The following is a 17,706-nucleotide window of genomic DNA, read 5'->3' as shown; positions in this document are numbered from 1 at the left end:
GCAACTGGAAAGCATCGGATAGTCCTTAATGACACAGAAGACCTAAAACACACCAAAAGAAACTAAAAACCATAAGTATGTTAATAACTGCAACTATTTCAGAAATTTAAACAAAATGTTCCTACAGTATGTCAACATATCCATTAAATTTGATATTGATTCTCTTTAAAGTTTTCATGATCACCCATCAGTATTATTGAAGGAGGCAGCATGTAATATAAAATGGCTCCATACTGAGTTATTTTTCTTGGTGCACTAGTTTGGGGCAGATGTAGTATAAAAGTAATTCATTGCATCAATCTGTCCATTTTCTAACACTCCTATCCCTTGTAGGATTGTGAGGGGTGCTAGTGCCTATATCTGGCTTAGGTTTAAAGTTTTTAAAATATCTTTTAAAGGAAGACATTAATTCAGGGAAGTGTCATTCATAATCCAGATTTTATGTAAAGAATAGGGAAGGTTGTGTTGTGGAAAATTTTATTAATGTATGTAACTCTGATCATATCTTCTCTGGATGCTCCTGCATAACTTTGCCGTGTGAAAGAATCTCTCATGTTTACAGATTTACTGTGTTTCCACATCCAAGGACACAGAGAGGAGTTGAATTAGATAGGAACTGGGTCGTACCAGTGGCTACACTCCTCTGAAGTTTACTCCCAGTTTCTTTGTCAACCCAGAATGTATAAAAGTTTAGTGAGTTATTTTTCTCGTTGCTCTGTTTTCTGACTGTGTTGAGGGACAGAGACATTGAAACGCTCATGCGTTTGAATAAATAACCTAAAGACAAACGATGCATCAATTGTTTTCATGAGTGGTGTGCTCACTTAATTGATAATTATTAATACCCATTTTAATTGCATGCCAACAAACTTTCAGACCTCCCATTCACATGAACCCTGGGTTTTGCCTTCTGTCTAAGTCCTCCTCCACCCGGCCTGTTAGGGTTGATTTCTTCTCTCTTTCTTTTCTCATTCTCCCTCTCACCCAGTTCTCTGCTATCATTGTGATCAGCTGTCACTCATTGTCCATCTGATTACCATCACCTGTCTTCTGATTCATCTCTCCACGCTACCTTTCTATACATATACATGCCGTTTTCCTCCTACCCAGGGCTGGATTAAGATTTGAGGTTTTCTTTTTTAATAGGAAATACTACAACATAATTAGTCATCTTCGCAAACCTGTGTCTGAACCAGCAGCCTTCTGGGGCCATGACAGTAGGACAGATGAGACAGATTTGGTTTGTGAAGCAGACACCCTGTCTACTTTTAAGCAGGGCTTTGAACCGATTTTTTTTCCCAATCGGTTCCGAACAGAAACGGAATTATAACGTTTCCGGTTATGAGTTCCACCAATAAATTGACGTTCCCGAACCGGTTAGAACAAAAAAATACTGTTCCCGGAACGGTTAATTTCGTTCCTGTCAGCTGTTTAATGCTATTGAATTATGTCACATCTTTCTCATCCGGCTTAAACCAAATGTAATTATATTATTAATAATAATAATAATTAAAAAGGACTACATTTATTTTAAATGTGTAGTTTATTGTTAAAACAACAAATTCCAACCTGCAATTTTTAAACAAACAACAAAAAAGATTTGTGACTGACATTAGGCCTAACGAGAGTAGGCTAAATTGCCACGATGCAAAAAATATGCCTGTGTGTTACCAAGAATAGCTAGCTATCTGTGCATTAGGCAAACAGAGGTGCTGGCGCCATTTAGCCAAATGTTCGCTAGTCCATCATTAACGTGGATTTGACAAATATAGCTATTGATATTGTGTTTGGAATGAGCGTTTTACTTAAAGATGGATCGTAATTTACCTCTTATTTAAGATGTGTAGCTCTACTGGAGACACCGCTCTCTCTCCATTCAGTCAGCGAATGTGTGATGTGATGTCACACAGGAAGTGAACCTCAGCCGTCATGGTAACGTGCGCAGGAAAATAATTACTTTTTTTTATTTAGTTAATTAGGCAACGAAAACTTTGAGGAACGAAATAAAACCGGTACTAACCGGTTACCATTATTTTTAAATAAGTGTTCCAGTTCCAGAACATAAAAAATAATAACGTTTCCGGTTTCGTTTTTGTTCCCTGTAAAATACAAAAAGTTCCTGGTTTTCGTTTTTGTTTCTTGAACCGGTTCAAAGCCCTGCTTTTAAGACTAGGCTTAAAACTTTCCTTTTTTACAAAGCTTCTAGTTGGAGTAGCTTCTGTTACCCTGAGCTACCGCTATAGTTATGCTGCTATAGGCTTAGGTTGCTGGAAGACATCAGGGTCTATTATTAGCTGGTGCTTGTGTATGGTTTGTCAAGTCCACAGGCATGTCCTCTTATTTTAAGAAGAAAATAACTGCAGAAGGAGATAAAGAGATGACAGGGGAGCAACAGAGAACGAGGCAGGAGGAGGAGGTGGATGGAGGAGAGGAACAGATAGAGCAGCATGATGAGGACACAGAGCCAGAATTAGTAGAGGACAGTGATGAGGAAAAACATCAGACAGCAGCAGAGCAGGAACCATAGACATCATATACGTAGACGTATATGTCAGAGAGCGTTACGGCCTTGGATGCCGACAGAGGAGGTGAGGGAGAGGAGAGGAGGAGACAACTTTATTTCAACTGTTTAAAAATAACATGGATGTAGTGTAATAATGGTAAAAAAGATTGTTTACGTATATTAAGATAATAGTGAACGAAATATGAAATTGCTGGTTCCCCTTCTTTATTTATGTTTCCACGTCTATTTTCATTTAGGGGCAGAGATGATGTTAAACTTTGATGCTAAACAAATACCAGCGCAATTTTACGGGAAAGCTGCTTAAACACTTTATATATATATATATATATATATATATATATATATATATATATATATATATATATATATATATATATATACACGAGAACATTATGTTCAGGAATGCATGTGTAGGACGTACAGGGGAGCTTCAAAGAAAGTTTGCTTTATTTGTGGCATAGGGCACTTCTTTTAGCATTCATCGACTCAAAAATAATAGAATCTCCTCAACCTTTTTACATCTAACTTATAGGTAGACTGTACCATTAGATGCAGTTTATAGTTTCAATTCTGGTTCATCTATCAATTCTGTATGGGTTTCTAAAACTATGGAAATATGACCATTCTGAAATCAGCCTCAGAGCAAAAAATCAAGAACAAGATCAAACCGGAGACCATGCAGCTTCCCAGAAATAGTGCTCTGGCAGCAGTGTTTGATCTGGGATGCAGTAACAGGTAGAGGTTGAGCAATGCTGACTTTTACATCTGGATTTTCACATACGGTATTCAATTCAGTTTAATTCAGTTTTATTTATACAGTGGACAGTCGTCTGCATTGTTGATGGCTTTGCAGCAATCCCTCATACTGAGCAAGCATGAAGCAACAGTGGAGAGGAATGAGAAATGAAAACCAAAACCAGTTGAGGACAACAGTTTTCTTCATAAATGATGACTGACAGAAAATGTGAGAGTGGAGCCTCCTTTTTTATCATTCCTGAAGCTTTAGCTTTATGCAACAAGAAATGATTGAAGAGTCTTGAGATGACATGTGTTATGAAATGGCACTATATGAATAAAATTGATTTTAATTACTCTGTTATTCTGCCTCAGCTGTTCGACATCTCCACTAGTTGCTTTTCCTTCACTGCTTGTTACCCTCTGATTAGACCTTAGACTGTCTTCCAAACATAGTCAATCGACCTTTTCTGGCTAGCGCATGATGCTCCTTTGTGGATGAAGCAGTAATGAGCCACCTCCTCTCCCCAAGGGTCAATTGTACACATTTTATCTCCACACAAACATGTCCACAAGCAGAGAGCAGCAAGACTATAAGCAGTGTTGGGCACGTTACTTTGAAAAAGTAATTAGTTATAGTTACTAGTTACTTCTCCCAAAATTTAACAGATTTATAAACTGAGTTACTCCACTATAAAAGTAACTAGTTACCATTAAAGGTAACTATTGCGTTACTTTTTCGTTTACGGATCAGGTAGTGACAAGCACTAAACACCCGCCTACCCAATTTCTCTGATTGGCTGAAGACGTAATCTTACTATGCATCAGCCAATAATTGCTGAGAGGTTATCTCATCCTCCCTTCTCTCATGACAACATGCGCACGAGTCCTATCATGAAGTGAAAAAAAAAGTTCATTGTGCGACTTGAGTAACGTGCAGTAACGGGGTGTCGGCAATGATAACGGCGTTATAGTGACAGTCAAAGTAATTAGTCAGATTACTCGTTACTGAAAAACGTAACGGCGTTAGTAACGCTGTTTATTTCAACGCCGTTATTCCCATCACTGACTATAAGTATATAAAATGGTAAAGGATTAATGAATCCAACACATAGATGTAAAAAAAAAAGTCAAAGGAATCCTGAATGTGTACAACATGATATGTTTAGCCGGTTTCTCACGTACAGCAGGAAGTGCAGATACTTGAGTAACAAAAAAGAAACCCTGTTTTCTCTTTGCCACAAGAACGTTTTGAAGACAAAGCAACTGGACTTGTTTTTCATAGTTGAAGACGTTTCGCTTCCTCTCCAGGAAGATTTCTCAATTCAGTCTTTTTGAATTGAGAAATCTTCCTGGAGAGGAAGCGAAACGTCTTCAACTACGAAAAACAAGTCCAGTTGCTTTGTTTTTTACTTTTTTTGGAATGACCATGACCTGGATGACTGAGAATCTTCACCGGCGTTTTGAAGACACCATTCGGCCTTGGTATTCAAGTTTGTTGACAACTTTTATAACCAAAATGTTCCTGAGTAAACCTTGGTTTCCTGCAATGATAGCGTGTATCTTACCAACCAAATCTTTATCTTTTATCTTTATCTTTTAGTAGCCAGGGCATTCTGCCCCCGAAGTGTGGTGTTGAGCACTCTTCCTCTTGCCCATATATGGAAGACGCTGTGACAGAGCAGAGCTGGTTGTTAGTGGGACAGGTAATGAGCATTTACATTTAAAAGCAGGTAGATCGCTGAGATCAGATTCCTGCAGAGGTATGTCTTACATTGAGCGTGAGGTCGCTCAAGAATTATTTCTGATCCTTCCTCCTTATTATCGCATTTCTAGAGTGACGTACAGAGCGCCGTGGATTGGTTTCACTTTAGAGAAGGTATAGACAGTTTATTATTACCTGGCTACTTAAGACGCTGATCTAACTTGATCTCTTTTGTCTGTAGGTTGGCCTGCTACTGTTTCAGTTTCTCTTCCCGTTCAGTTTTGGTTTCAGTATAGAATCTTTCTTTGTCTTATGTACAGTATAACAAAGATTCTATACTAAATATATAGGATCTACGCTGTCCCTGGGTCCTAAGCTGTTTTTATGTAGATTGAAGGAGGAGACTAGTGGAAGGGGAGTTTCTTTTCATTTTCTTTGTTGTATTCACCAGGGCTTGTGGTGTTAGTGCATTTTTGTTGGGGGCCTCTTGGGTGTTTTTAGTTGTATTTGTGTTTTTTTTTTCTTTATTATTCCTCCCCAAGCAGTCTAACTTAATTAGGTTTTAACTGTTTCTCAGCTAAAAGGATTCCAGGGCCAGCATGGACCCTTTACTTTTAATGAGGTACCTTTTATATAATGAAATAAACTGATTTGTCCATAGGAACTTAAGAATTAAATAAAACTGTATTCCACTTGCAACAGTGCCTCTGGTAATTCTTGCAAATTTATCTGTGATCTGGTAAAAAGAGGACGTAAGGTTATCAACATATAACAAACTGTACGCAAGGTCACATTTATCTTTATCAAATGTTTTTTTGCCCATTCTTTATTAAAGTATTGCTTCATTGCTTGTTTGAGTGATCTAAACTTCCAATCTTAGATGTCTTCATATTTGACTCCAGAATGATTTGTGTTGACTCAACAGATCTAAGGTTCCCAGGTTCTCTGGATGGAAAGTAAGCCCAGATTATCAGCCCACAACCATCATGCTTTATTTAGGGTAAAGAGATTTTGCTGATATGCTCTGTTTTTATAGTTTTTGTTTTTTTACTCCAATCCTGTTACTCTGCATCTTGATCCACATAGACGGGGAACCCGACTTCTGACACCATAACTGTGAACAATGGTACAGCATACTTGTGTGCTCAGCCCTGCCCTCCTCACCCTCTCCATCGAGGCCAGATATTATCCACTCATCCAAAGAAAAAAAGGAAAGAAACAATTATAAAATTTAGAGACATTATTCTAGACATGGTCACTGGTCTGTGCAGACCTCACAAAGATAGTTTTCCTTATTTAATTTTTTAATCAGTTTGGTTCTGAGTTCACTGTGATTGTTAGTTTCAGGTCTAGACTTTGTTTTACAGCTTTAGGACATTGTGTCGACCAGGAACTCCTCCATATAGCAAAGTGTCTTGTGGTGTCAAATGTGAGGCTGTCTGACTGACAACTCACTCAATGCACAAACTGAGGTATGCAAGCAATGAAGAAACAAAATGAGGAAAAACAAGCTGAAATTTGTCCATGGTGATTTAAGAGAAAGGCAAACGACTTACATTAAACGTCTGAAGGCATTTGAACTTCACTAAGAAACAATGGCAGAAAACAAGTTATATAAAACAGGTTTAACCCCCACAGATGGCTACATCAACCAAAAGCATAACAATATCTTAAGGAATTTATGTGGTAGCCCAAAAAGTTTACTTTATTTGTGGCAAAGGGTATAAACATGTAGGTGTGCCCTACCATTTGTGTTCCTGAATAGCTAAGACACTAGTAAGGAACTTAATAGTTATTATTTAAGAAGCTTAGAATATCTCTTTAACCTTAACCTAGACTGTATCATTAGATGTAGTTTATTCTTGGTACAAATGAAGATGTTTCTTGTACCAATTCAGTAAAACCAAAACAACTCAAGGTTTTTATTCTGATTACCAAGTTACAAATGTGACATTGTACTAATTTTATCTTGAAAAACTTTGAATCATCTTGTTTCTGAAAAGTGCTTTATAAATAAATAAATTTACCTAGAGCCTTGAACCGTCAGTTTTGCCATTTAGTATTATAACTGCAGCGTAGCTAACAGATGGCTGCATCATTAAAACTCTAACTTGTAATTATTTTTTATGTGCATTTCCACTGGGATTTGCTGCTATCGGCACTTTCACCAGAAAGCAACCTCAAAGCATCAGACAATCCTTAATGGTTTGTTTTCCTCCAGTTCTTCACATATCATGATTTAGGGTTTTTGTTTATTTGTTTTGGCCTTTTTCTAGAATCAGCTCTGTCCACTCCTCAGAACTCAGTTATCATCCAATCAATTCTGTCTCTTTCCAGCCACCACTCTGCTCTTGATCAGATCCACCCGCAGCACTAATTAGAGTCAACTCTGCTCACCTGTTCACATGGCTACTCACACCTGCCTCAGTCATCCACTCACTGTCAGAATATCTTGCGTGCTCAGCCAGCAGGCATAGCCCTCAATCCCCAAATTGCTCTAAATTTTTGGAAAAGTTGATATTTCTACAAGGTTCCAGTCCAGTTTTAAAACTTATTATGATACTGAAACTGCACCGTTCAGGGTGTACAACATTTTATTTTCAACTGATGATTCAAGTGTTGTAGTTCTCCATGATCTTACTGCTGCATGTGTTTGTTCCAGTAGATCATGATGTTTTAATATCAAGGCTGGAGAGGTTTGTTGGTATTATATTATGGCTCAGTCATAAAGTGGTTTAAGTCCTACCTATCCAACAGAAGTTTCTCTGCCTATTTGGGACAGCTCTCATCCTCCATTGCTCCAATTAATAATGGGGTACCTCAAGGCTCCATATTAGGTTCTGTTTAGTTTCTACTGTACCTGCTCCCTCTGGGTTCCATTTTCCAGAAATACGTCTTATTCCAGTTTTATGCAGATGACATTCAGGTCTACCTGCCAATAAAATCCAGCGGATCCGACTCAGTGGAGAGTCCGCTTAAATGTTTGGTGAATTTGAGAAAATGGATGGAGCTGAACTTCCTTATTTTAAATCAGATGCCTTCAATTCTGGTCCTCAAGACCCAATGACCAGCATGTTTTATGTGTCTCTGTTCCAGCACACCTGAATCGAATTATTGAATTATTTCCTCAGCAGCCGGTATGGGTTGCAGATACCTGCTATTCATCCATTTATGTAAGGCAGGTGTTTGGAGTCAGGTAGACACCTGAAACATGTAGGATAGCATGTCCCGAATACTCGTGTTAAAGACCACTGGTTCAAATTTAAAAAGACAGAAGTAATGTGTGTCTGTTGAGAATCTGGGGGTGATCCTGACTCTGATTTTAAATGTATTAAAAAGATCAATGCTTTAATCCGGTTTAGTAAATCCAGTTTATTTAAGGATCCCAATTAATTCCTACAATTAGTAGAGACTATTCTTCGTTGTGTTCACATAACAAACATTTCTTTGGTGTGGCCTGGCTGGCTGAGAAGATTCTCTCACTCATTCAAGATTATTGTTAAACTTCTTATGATTACTGGTCACTATTATTATTATTATTATTTCAGAAGGCAACATGTTCTAATATAAAATGGCTCCATACATGGATGACTGTCCAGTCGCCCTCTTGAACTCTGGGTTTACCCATCCTTCTATGACCCCCTCCACCCAACATGATCAGGCTTTTTCTTGGGGTTGTTTCTTATCCATCAGATTATATTTACCTGTCCTCTGACTTATCTCTCCAATCTGCTTTTCAATATTTAAACTTCCTGTTTTATCCAACCCAGTGTTGGAATGTCTGACAACATTTGTGTTTTTTTTCCTCCTGCTTCCTTGTTCCTCTCAGCCTCCTTTTAAGTTCCTGGTCTGCAATGTAAGATGAAGGCGTGCACACGCAAGTAAAAATCCTCAAGCGAACAATAAAATAAATAAGTAAATTTATTTTTTTACGATAAATAAAAAGGGATATGAAAAATGTCAGAATGAGCTCTGTTTTAAAACATTTTTCTCCTAAAAAGGACTAAAACATGAATTTAAAGACATTTTCAGAGGGATAGTATAGGTAAAATACCAGGTTATGACTCCTTTAAAGAAAACTATTGTGGTAAAAAAAAAACTTTATTTCAATTTTGTTGCTTCCAGACTCCCATTCATGATATGGTCATGTTCCTAGCTGACTTATTGTGACAATTAATTGAAATGTCTCCAAAACAAAAAGGTAAACTTAATCTTAAGTGCTTCAATCAGTTTCAAAAAGCTATAAACAAACCAAGATGTATACTGCTAAAAAAAATAAAAGGAGTTACATTGTGTTGTTTAGGTGTTCCCTTTGTTTTTTGAGCAATATGTTTTGATTTATGGCCACATCTAAATGTGTCAGATCAATAAAAATATGTATTTTCAAGTATAACCTCAGTATATACAATAAACTGTTGTCAAGTAATGTCTCAATTTATTAAGGGAAAAAGCTATTTAAAATGTGAAAAAGTAAATTCCTCCATATCATGTTCATGGTTTGACTTTGTAAAGTGCCTTGGGGTGACACGTGTTGTGAATTGGCGCTATATAAATAAAATTTAATTCAATTGACTGTTTCTATTTTGACCCTGGAGCAGTAAACACAGAGACTGGGAGTGAGAGAAAATAGTTCTTTATTGAGGGTTTGAGTAGTGGAATGATGAGGGGCTCCTGGAGCTGGGAGTGACTGGGAGGCATCTGACTGTAAATAATGAGGGGATAGTGCAGATGGTTGAGCAGAGGCTGACTTACGGGTTATGGCCCTTTTCCTGTTGTACCAACTTTGAGCGGTTCACTAGGGGTCTGACTGATTGATTTAATTTTGGGTGGTTTTCTGCTACAACAGAATGTGCTGTAGCAGAAAACCACCCATGTGGGCGGGGTGGCCAAAGCAAGGCGGTGCTGAGAGACAGAAAAGTGTCAAAACGAAATGTTTATGCCACACAATGATAAAATGTAGCATGGACACATAGCTAAGAAGTGATCTGCTAAGTGTATATTTAAAAAAAAAAGGATAAGGAAACACCTAAAATAAAACTCAGTACAAAATTATCCATCCATCCATCCATCCATTTTCTAACCCGCTTAGTCCCTCATGGGGTCACAGGGGTTGCTGGTGCTTATCTCCAGCGTTCACTGGGCGAGAATAATATATAAATCATGAAGATGATTTTATATGATGAAGTATGTACAATATATATTAAATATTACCCACTGCAATAATAATTTATGTAAAGGAAGTATAAAACAAACTTGATAAAGAATATGACCATAGCCAGATTTAATAATATTTAAATATCAGTAAATATAGCATCAATATAGAGGTGAAAATATGGAAATAAATTGTTACAGTGTTGAAGAGTCTCCACTTACAAACTGCACTGGGATAAAATAAGAAACTCTTAACACGAAATGTTAAAATATAGCCCCCTTATGTGGAATGTACACCTTTTATATAGTTTGTACACCCACCTTTGTCTAGTTGCTACATTGTGAAAGAGAAAACACCAAATCCACAAGGGGGCAGTATAGTCCTAAATAATCAAAGACTTAAAATGGTCTCATCAATTTATTTAAATGACCGATTTATTACATAAAGTCCAGTCCGATTGCATTAGTATAAATACAATTAGGGGATATAATTATATCCGGATAGTTGCTTAGAAATAATGTACAGAAAGCACAACTGCCTAAAACTTAAAAGGACAAGGTCAAGATATAAACTTCACTTTAGAAGCAAAAAACAACTGTTGGGCGAATGCTTGAAGTGAACATGACACCTTTACAGAGAAAGGTAAATTTAAGTAGTATGAAGCCTATGGGCGGAAAATGAAGGAAGATGGTCCCAAGGGTTGAAGCACTCAGTGAATGTCTCAGACAATGGAAGCTGAAAGAGAAGGAACTTATCATTGATAATGCTATGGTGACAGTAGGAGAGTTCTTATCTTGGTAAATTTCCTCATGCTGGTAAAACATGCAGATAATTATATCAAGGTAACAATTTGAAAAGACTAAGCTTTATGTATCAAACTGGTAACATTATCTAATTTCTTGTTTGATCTTTCCACTTTATTCCTGTGTGAAAGCAGTTTAATAAGGTGATGAGTAAGTTGTCTCTACAACAAGCTCTTAACCAGGGCTAGGAGCAAATATTACGGGTATTTGGATGGAGCCCCGGTTGCTAGTGTGTGTATTAAAAGCAGAGACAACTTTATTTATAAAGCACTTTTTAAACAGCAAGCACTGTCCAAAGTGCTGAACAAAAAGGTTAAAGTAAATGAATGAAACATTGGAATTTAAAACAAAATGAATTAAATGTAGAAATAAAATCAAAGTAAATGTGGCAACATCAAAATACAACAAAGAAAGAAAGAAAAAAAAAATCAATTACCAACTTATACCATGTCCAAATCCAAGGAGAAAAGGTCGGCCTTTAGAGCAGATTTAAAAAGGTTTAGTGGAGAGTTTTTTTAGTGGAGAGACCACTTTACTGATCTGCCCTGAGCTTCACCGTGTCCTCGGTACCTCCAGCAGCGTCTGATCCGAGGGACCGAGACATGGAGGGCAGGTGTTGTAGCTCAGAAAAATGGGGAGGAGCAAGACCATTTAAAGAAATAAAAACAAATGGGTTAAAAATGATCAGTTTTAAAATGCTCTCTCCTACATGCTCCTGTTAAAAGCTGTGTAGCAACCAAGTGAAGCTGTGATGATTTACTCACTCCAAGGTGCAAATTATTACAGTAATTCAGCCGAGTTGTAACAAAGGCATGGGTTTCTGTTTTAAATCTTTCTGCCGGATGCTTTTATTTTAGCCTCCGATGAAAAAAGCTGTATTTCACTGCTGCATTGATCTGTCCATCATGTCTAAAATTTACTATTTTAAAAAATCTAAGGTTTCTGACCAGGTTTGTGTTTGTTTCTACGCTGATGATCTGACCTCTCCACTCCATGTATCAGCTCCTTATACCGCCTACAGAACATCTTTAAAAAAGCACAACACGTTTCTATGTTGAAAGCATGATTGATTTAGTCAGAAATAATAAAACAGAATATCCCAAAAAAAACATTGATTCAACCAATTTCCCCCATGAAGGCTGCAGCGTGATTTACAAAGCAGGTCATCTGAGATGCTTTGTGAATTTCATGCTTGTTGGACTCATTCAGCAAATACTATAAAGAAAACACCAAATAACAGTAACACTACAGGTTATAAGAAGACTTGATTATTTAGCTTAATAAATGTTATCTCATTATATTTAGCTTTCGTTGAGCTTCTCAGATGAGGACACAGGTTTTCCCGTCTCTTCTTGTCTCCTAGTGGCTGTGGGAAGATGTCCTGCTGGTGTTTAGCCCGTAACTTCCTAATCCAGCTGATTGTGAAGGAAAAGCAATCACAAATTAGGATTCTCTTCATTCAAAAACAAAGAAATTGGGGGAAAAAAAAAGGTGCCAAGTGATAATGTTGTCATCATCAACAGAAAAGTCCTCAATACATGATCTGATTAACAGATCTGTCCAAATTCCAGCATTCGATTATATAGAAAAATAGACAAATTAATGCGTAAATGCTGTCCATGATAGATGTTTCTATCACTTTCTACAGTATGAATTTTTGCATTTTAATAATTTCATATTTATTTTGTTCTTTTATATCAGAGCCTCCACGGAAACCACTAGAACATGGGGACAAGCCATCTGACCATTGAGCCTGCCTGTACTTTCACTATCTGTTCATTAAATCCTTTTTGTTTTTTCCCTATTTCGCTTGCGTTGGTTTGAATAATCTGCCTGATTCACGTTCTTAACATAACCACTGGATGTCAGTTTAATTTATAGTAATCCTGAATTATTGAGACAAATCTAAATATCCCCCAACGTTAGATATGTTTATATATTTTATTAAGATGATTTCACTATACATCCTGTTTTCCATTGATTGTGGCTCTAATCTCAATGAGAACCAGTTGACTGATGAAAAATGGATCCCCTGGATCTAATGGAAAGAAATTTAATTTATTGCTTATTTTAACAAATTCCTTACAACAGATGATGACCAGACTGTGAAAAGTTACTTTAAGCCTCTGGTTTTCAAACCAGTTGCAAATCGCATAAATGTTTGCATGGCCAGTACAGAACATCCGCTGAAAGATGATTTCTTCTGATAACTGAAAAAACAATCCAGTCTGAAACCAACTAAACAGCCAATATAGTCTTGGTAGAAGTTAAAAATTAATAACATTTGATTAAAAAAAGTGATACTGGAGAATAGCTGCAGCATGTTTACCTGTCCTTCATTAAAGCTATCTTCATCACTGTCATCATCTTCATCGCTGTCTTTAGGTCCTTCACAAACAGGAAACAAAAACAGAGTTAATATCATCCTCCTCAACCTAAGTTTTTATTTTTTAAAGCATAGTAACTAAGAAAGTAGTGATGGTTTTTAAGCCTGAACATGACCATCTAAATCTGCTTATGAATTAACAACAATAAACATCTGTGTTATTAAAGGAGGACGCTGACATTCTCTGTCAGTTTATCTTCTGATGCGTTCAGGTAACAACAAGAAAGTTCATACCTTGGTCATCTTCTTCGTTGTCTGCTTCAGGATCACTGCAAACAAATATCAGGCAGAGACTTGTTAAACTAGTTCAGAAAAGGTTGATCCTGATGTGCAGCTGGAGTTGACCAACATTACCTTTCAGTCTGCCCCACCAATGCTGAATCAGAGTTCTGGGTAAAAAGAAATAAAAGGTTTGTTGAACAAAACTGCATGAAGAGAGCAGGACTGCTGCAGTCATTTAACTCCTTTACTGTTTCATACGTAACCTTTGACCCTTCTGGTTTCTGTCTGCTAGATGTAAACAAACCTTTTCATATTTATGTGCCTGACTACTAGATGTTAGTTTAATTATTGCCGGGGTCCTGAATCACTGAGATAAGTCTAAAAATCCTCCAAAGTCAGATATATAGTCATATTCAATGAATTAGATTATACATTCATAAGAGGCTTGCTTGTCAGATTAAAAGTACGTATTGAAAAAAACCAACCTTTAAGCCAGTGTTAAACATGCATTTTATCAAGCCCCCATTTCTGCATAAAAAGTTGAGCTTTTTTTGATCTGATGTGACATTTTAAACTTAAATGCTGGGTTTTTATTAGCTGGAGTAGAGGGGGAAAAAAATCACAATTGTCAGAAAAAAGGCTTTAAAACATCAAAATGTGATAATCTCTGTAATGTTTCCCTTAATGACTTGAGTTACTGAAATTAGTCAACTTTTCAATAATATTCTAATTATTGAGCATGACTGTAATTATATATTGTTTTGAGAATATTTACTGCACACCTTGTTTTCCATTAATTGTGGTTTTATTCTCCATGTGAAACAGTTGACTGCTGAAATATTACAGAAAACACTCCTGGATCTAATAGAAATAACTCTGATTTATTGTTTAAGTTAACAATCCTTACGAAAGATGATGAGCAGACTGTGAAAAGTTACTTTAAACATTTTCACGGTTTGTGGTGAAGGACCTAAGCAGCAGCAAGACATCGGCAGGTCCATAATGGAGACTATAATATTTTAATGTAGTTAGAAAAACCACAGGATATCAGGAACAGAGAGGAAAAATGGTTAATGTGACAATGAAGGGATGAAAACTCTGAACTTAAATACAACTGGGTATTTAGAGAAACTGCCCACAACACAGGTGAGTGGGATCTGCTGATCAACCGCTGGCTTGGGGAGGATTATCATCTGAAGTAGACAAAAGAGCATAAAGAAACAAACAGAATCTACTTACTTAACGTACAAACACACACAAAAATGATTAACTAAAGATGGCATGACCCTGGAATGTAACAAAATGAAAACACAAACAATGAAGGATCATGACAAGCCTTCACTTATCAAACCTTGTCTAAATCTCTCCTCTAGTGGGTATGAATTATTTGCACATTATCAGTACAGAGCATCTGGTGGATGATGGTTTCTATTGGAGAAAACTCCAGTGTGAAACTGACTAAATGCTGGAACAGCCAGTATATTCTCAGAGACATTAAATCATCTGTTCACAAGATAAACCTTTGGACTTATTGGTGCTAATCACCAGTTTAACATGTTTATCTTGGCAACTCTTTGTAGATTACTGATGTAAGAAATCAGCAAGGCTTGGCTGTCTTTGGTGTCCTCCAGACTCCATCCTCTGGAGGTTTTCCAGGATTGTTTCACTGAGAGAAACATCCAGAACTTACTGGAGATCCAAAATGTCCCTTTGGACCCTGGAGCTGCTTGGAAACCTTCAGGGAGACTGGAGAAGAGATCTGGAGAGAAAGATGTTGGAGTTTCCTTCCCTGCTCTGCTAGCTGCTCTGTTGGCTTATGGAAGCCTGCTGTGTGTTCCTCCAACTAAGTAATGTATAGAAAACATGATTTAACAATTTTTATAAAGATGCCAGTATACTGTGGTCATCTGATCAATTCCTTCAAGCGTCATTCTTTCTCACTTTTCTCTATATTTCTCCTTTCAGTTCTTAAGTTTCCATTTTTGACGAGATATTCTGAGTTGCTGCGCTGAATGTTGCTGCTGTGGAGGTTCAGAGTGACTTTTTCTTGATGTGATGAGTACATAGTCTATAGAAATATCAATCACAATCTGTCCTTTAAACATTTTAATCTTCAACAACCATGCCTTGCCTCTTTTCCTCTCTGTCTAAATTTCAGCATTCTGTTATAGTTTGTAGATTGTTCAGGAGGTTAACTAAACCCAGTAGCCTTTTAGTTTTTGTCCTTTAGAGATTATTGGGACTGGTCCAAGGGTGTAGGTTTAAGTTTATTTAGTAAGTAAATATTCACCAATATGAAAGTGTGCAAGCACTGTAACAAGAAAGTTTGTTTCCATTTATAGTCTCCAACGCCTTTCCATCAGTACCTGGAGTGATGGCTTGTCTCCCACAGTTCCAGGGCTTCCTCCTTGTCCTTCACAAACAGGAAAGAAAAGCTGAGTTAATATCATCCTCCTCTACCTAAGCTTCTATTTTTAAAGGGTGGAGACCAATAAAGTGCTGATAGTTTTTTAAGACTGAACATGGAAATCTAAATCTACCTATCACTTAAAAACTGAACATGTGCATTATTACAGGAGAACACTGACATTCTCTGTCTGTTTATCTTCTGATGTGTTCAGGTAACAACAAGGAAGTTCTTACCTTGGTCATCTTTTTCGTTGTCTGATTTAGGATCACTGAAAACAAATATCAGGCAGAGACTTGTTAAACTAGTTCAGAAAAGGTTGATCCTGACGTGTGCTGGACTTGACCAACATTACCTTTCAGACTGGCCCTTCTCTGTTGAATCAGAGTTCTGGGTAAGAAGAAAATAAAAGGTTTGTTGAACAAAACTGCATGAAGAGAGCAGGACTGCTGCAGTCATTGAGCTCCTTTACTGTTTCATACGTAACCTTTGACCCTTCTGCTTTCTCTCATAGATGTAAACAAACCTTTTCATATTTATGTGCCTGACTACTAGATGTCAGTTTAATTATTGCTGTGGTCCTGAATCACTGAGTTAAGTCTAAAAATCGTTTAAAAGTCAGATAAACAGCCATATTCAATAAATTAAAATATACATTTCAAAGAGGCTCGTCTGTCAGATTAAAAGTACCTTTTGAAAAAAAAGCGACCTTTAAACCTGTGTTAAACATACCTTTCATTAAGCCTCCATTTTTGCATGAGAATTTGAGCTTTTTTTGATCTGATGCCAATTTTTAAACCTAAATTCTGGCTTTTTATTAGCTGGAGGAGGAGAAGAAAATCCCAAGTAACAGAAAAAAGGCTTTAAAACATCAACCTGTGATAATCTCTGTAATGTGTTTCCCTTAATGAATTGAATTACTGAAGTTAGTCAACTTTTCAATCACATTCTAATTTATTGAACATGACTGTAATCATATGTTGTATTGAGAATATTTAATGTATCTTGTTTTCCATTAATTGTTGTTTTATTCTCCATATGAAACAGTTGATTGCTGAAATATTACATTTCTAAATCTCTCCTCTAGCGAGTATGAATTATTTACACGGTCAGTACAGAGCATCTGGTGGATGATGGTTTCTTCTGGAGAAAACTCCAGTGTGAAACTGACTAAATGCTGGAACAGCCAGTATATTCTCAGAAACAAATGATCTGTTCACAAGCTAAACCTTTGGACTTATTGATGCTAATCACCAGTTTAACATGTTTATCTTGGCAACTCTTTGTAGATTACTGATGTAAGAAATCAGCAAGGCTTGGGTGTCTTTGGTGTCCTACAGACTCCATCCTCTGGAGGTTTTCCAGGATTGTTTCACTGAGAGAAACATCCAGAAATTACTGGAGAGCTAAAATGTCCATTTGGACCCTGGAACTGCTTGGGAACCCCCAGAGTGACTTTTTATTGATGTGATGAGTACATGGCTATAAAAATATAATACATTTCAGCATTCTGTTATAGTTTGTAGATTGTTCAGGAGGTTAACTAGACCAAGCAGCTTTTTGGTTTCTGTCCTTTTAGAGATTTTTGAGACTGGTCCAGTGGTGTAGGTTTAAGTTTATTTAAAAAGTAAATATTCACCAATATGAAAGTGTGGAAGCACTGTAATAAGTATTTTTTTTTTCCATTTATATTCTCCAACGTCTTTCCATCAGTACCTGGAGTGACGGATCATGTGCCATAGTTCCAGGGCTTCCTCCAAGTTCTTCACAAA

The 17,706-nt window shown here is 36.9% G+C and overlaps 1 protein-coding gene across 1 annotated transcript in view; it reads right to left on the bottom strand.

The window, feature by feature from the left end:
* Positions 1 to 17,676, bottom strand: part of LOC118557976 — a 62,822-nt gene extending 45,146 nt beyond the window's left edge. The window contains exons 1-2 of the mRNA XM_036128515.1: positions 17,651 to 17,676; positions 13,660 to 13,694 (exon numbers count right to left, since the gene is read on the bottom strand). Coding sequence (XP_035984408.1) covers positions 13,660 to 13,694; positions 17,651 to 17,667 — 52 coding nt within the window. The 5' untranslated portion in view covers positions 17,668 to 17,676. The remainder of the gene's footprint in view (positions 1 to 13,659; positions 13,695 to 17,650) is intronic.
* Between the last annotated feature and the right edge of the window lie 30 nt (positions 17,677 to 17,706).

Source organism: Fundulus heteroclitus, chromosome 24 (genome assembly GCF_011125445.2).
Source record: "Fundulus heteroclitus isolate FHET01 chromosome 24, MU-UCD_Fhet_4.1, whole genome shotgun sequence".
Taxonomy (NCBI): domain Eukaryota; kingdom Metazoa; phylum Chordata; class Actinopteri; order Cyprinodontiformes; family Fundulidae; genus Fundulus; species Fundulus heteroclitus.
Note: the sequence above shows the minus strand (reverse complement) of the source record. Positions and strands in the feature narration are given on the sequence as shown.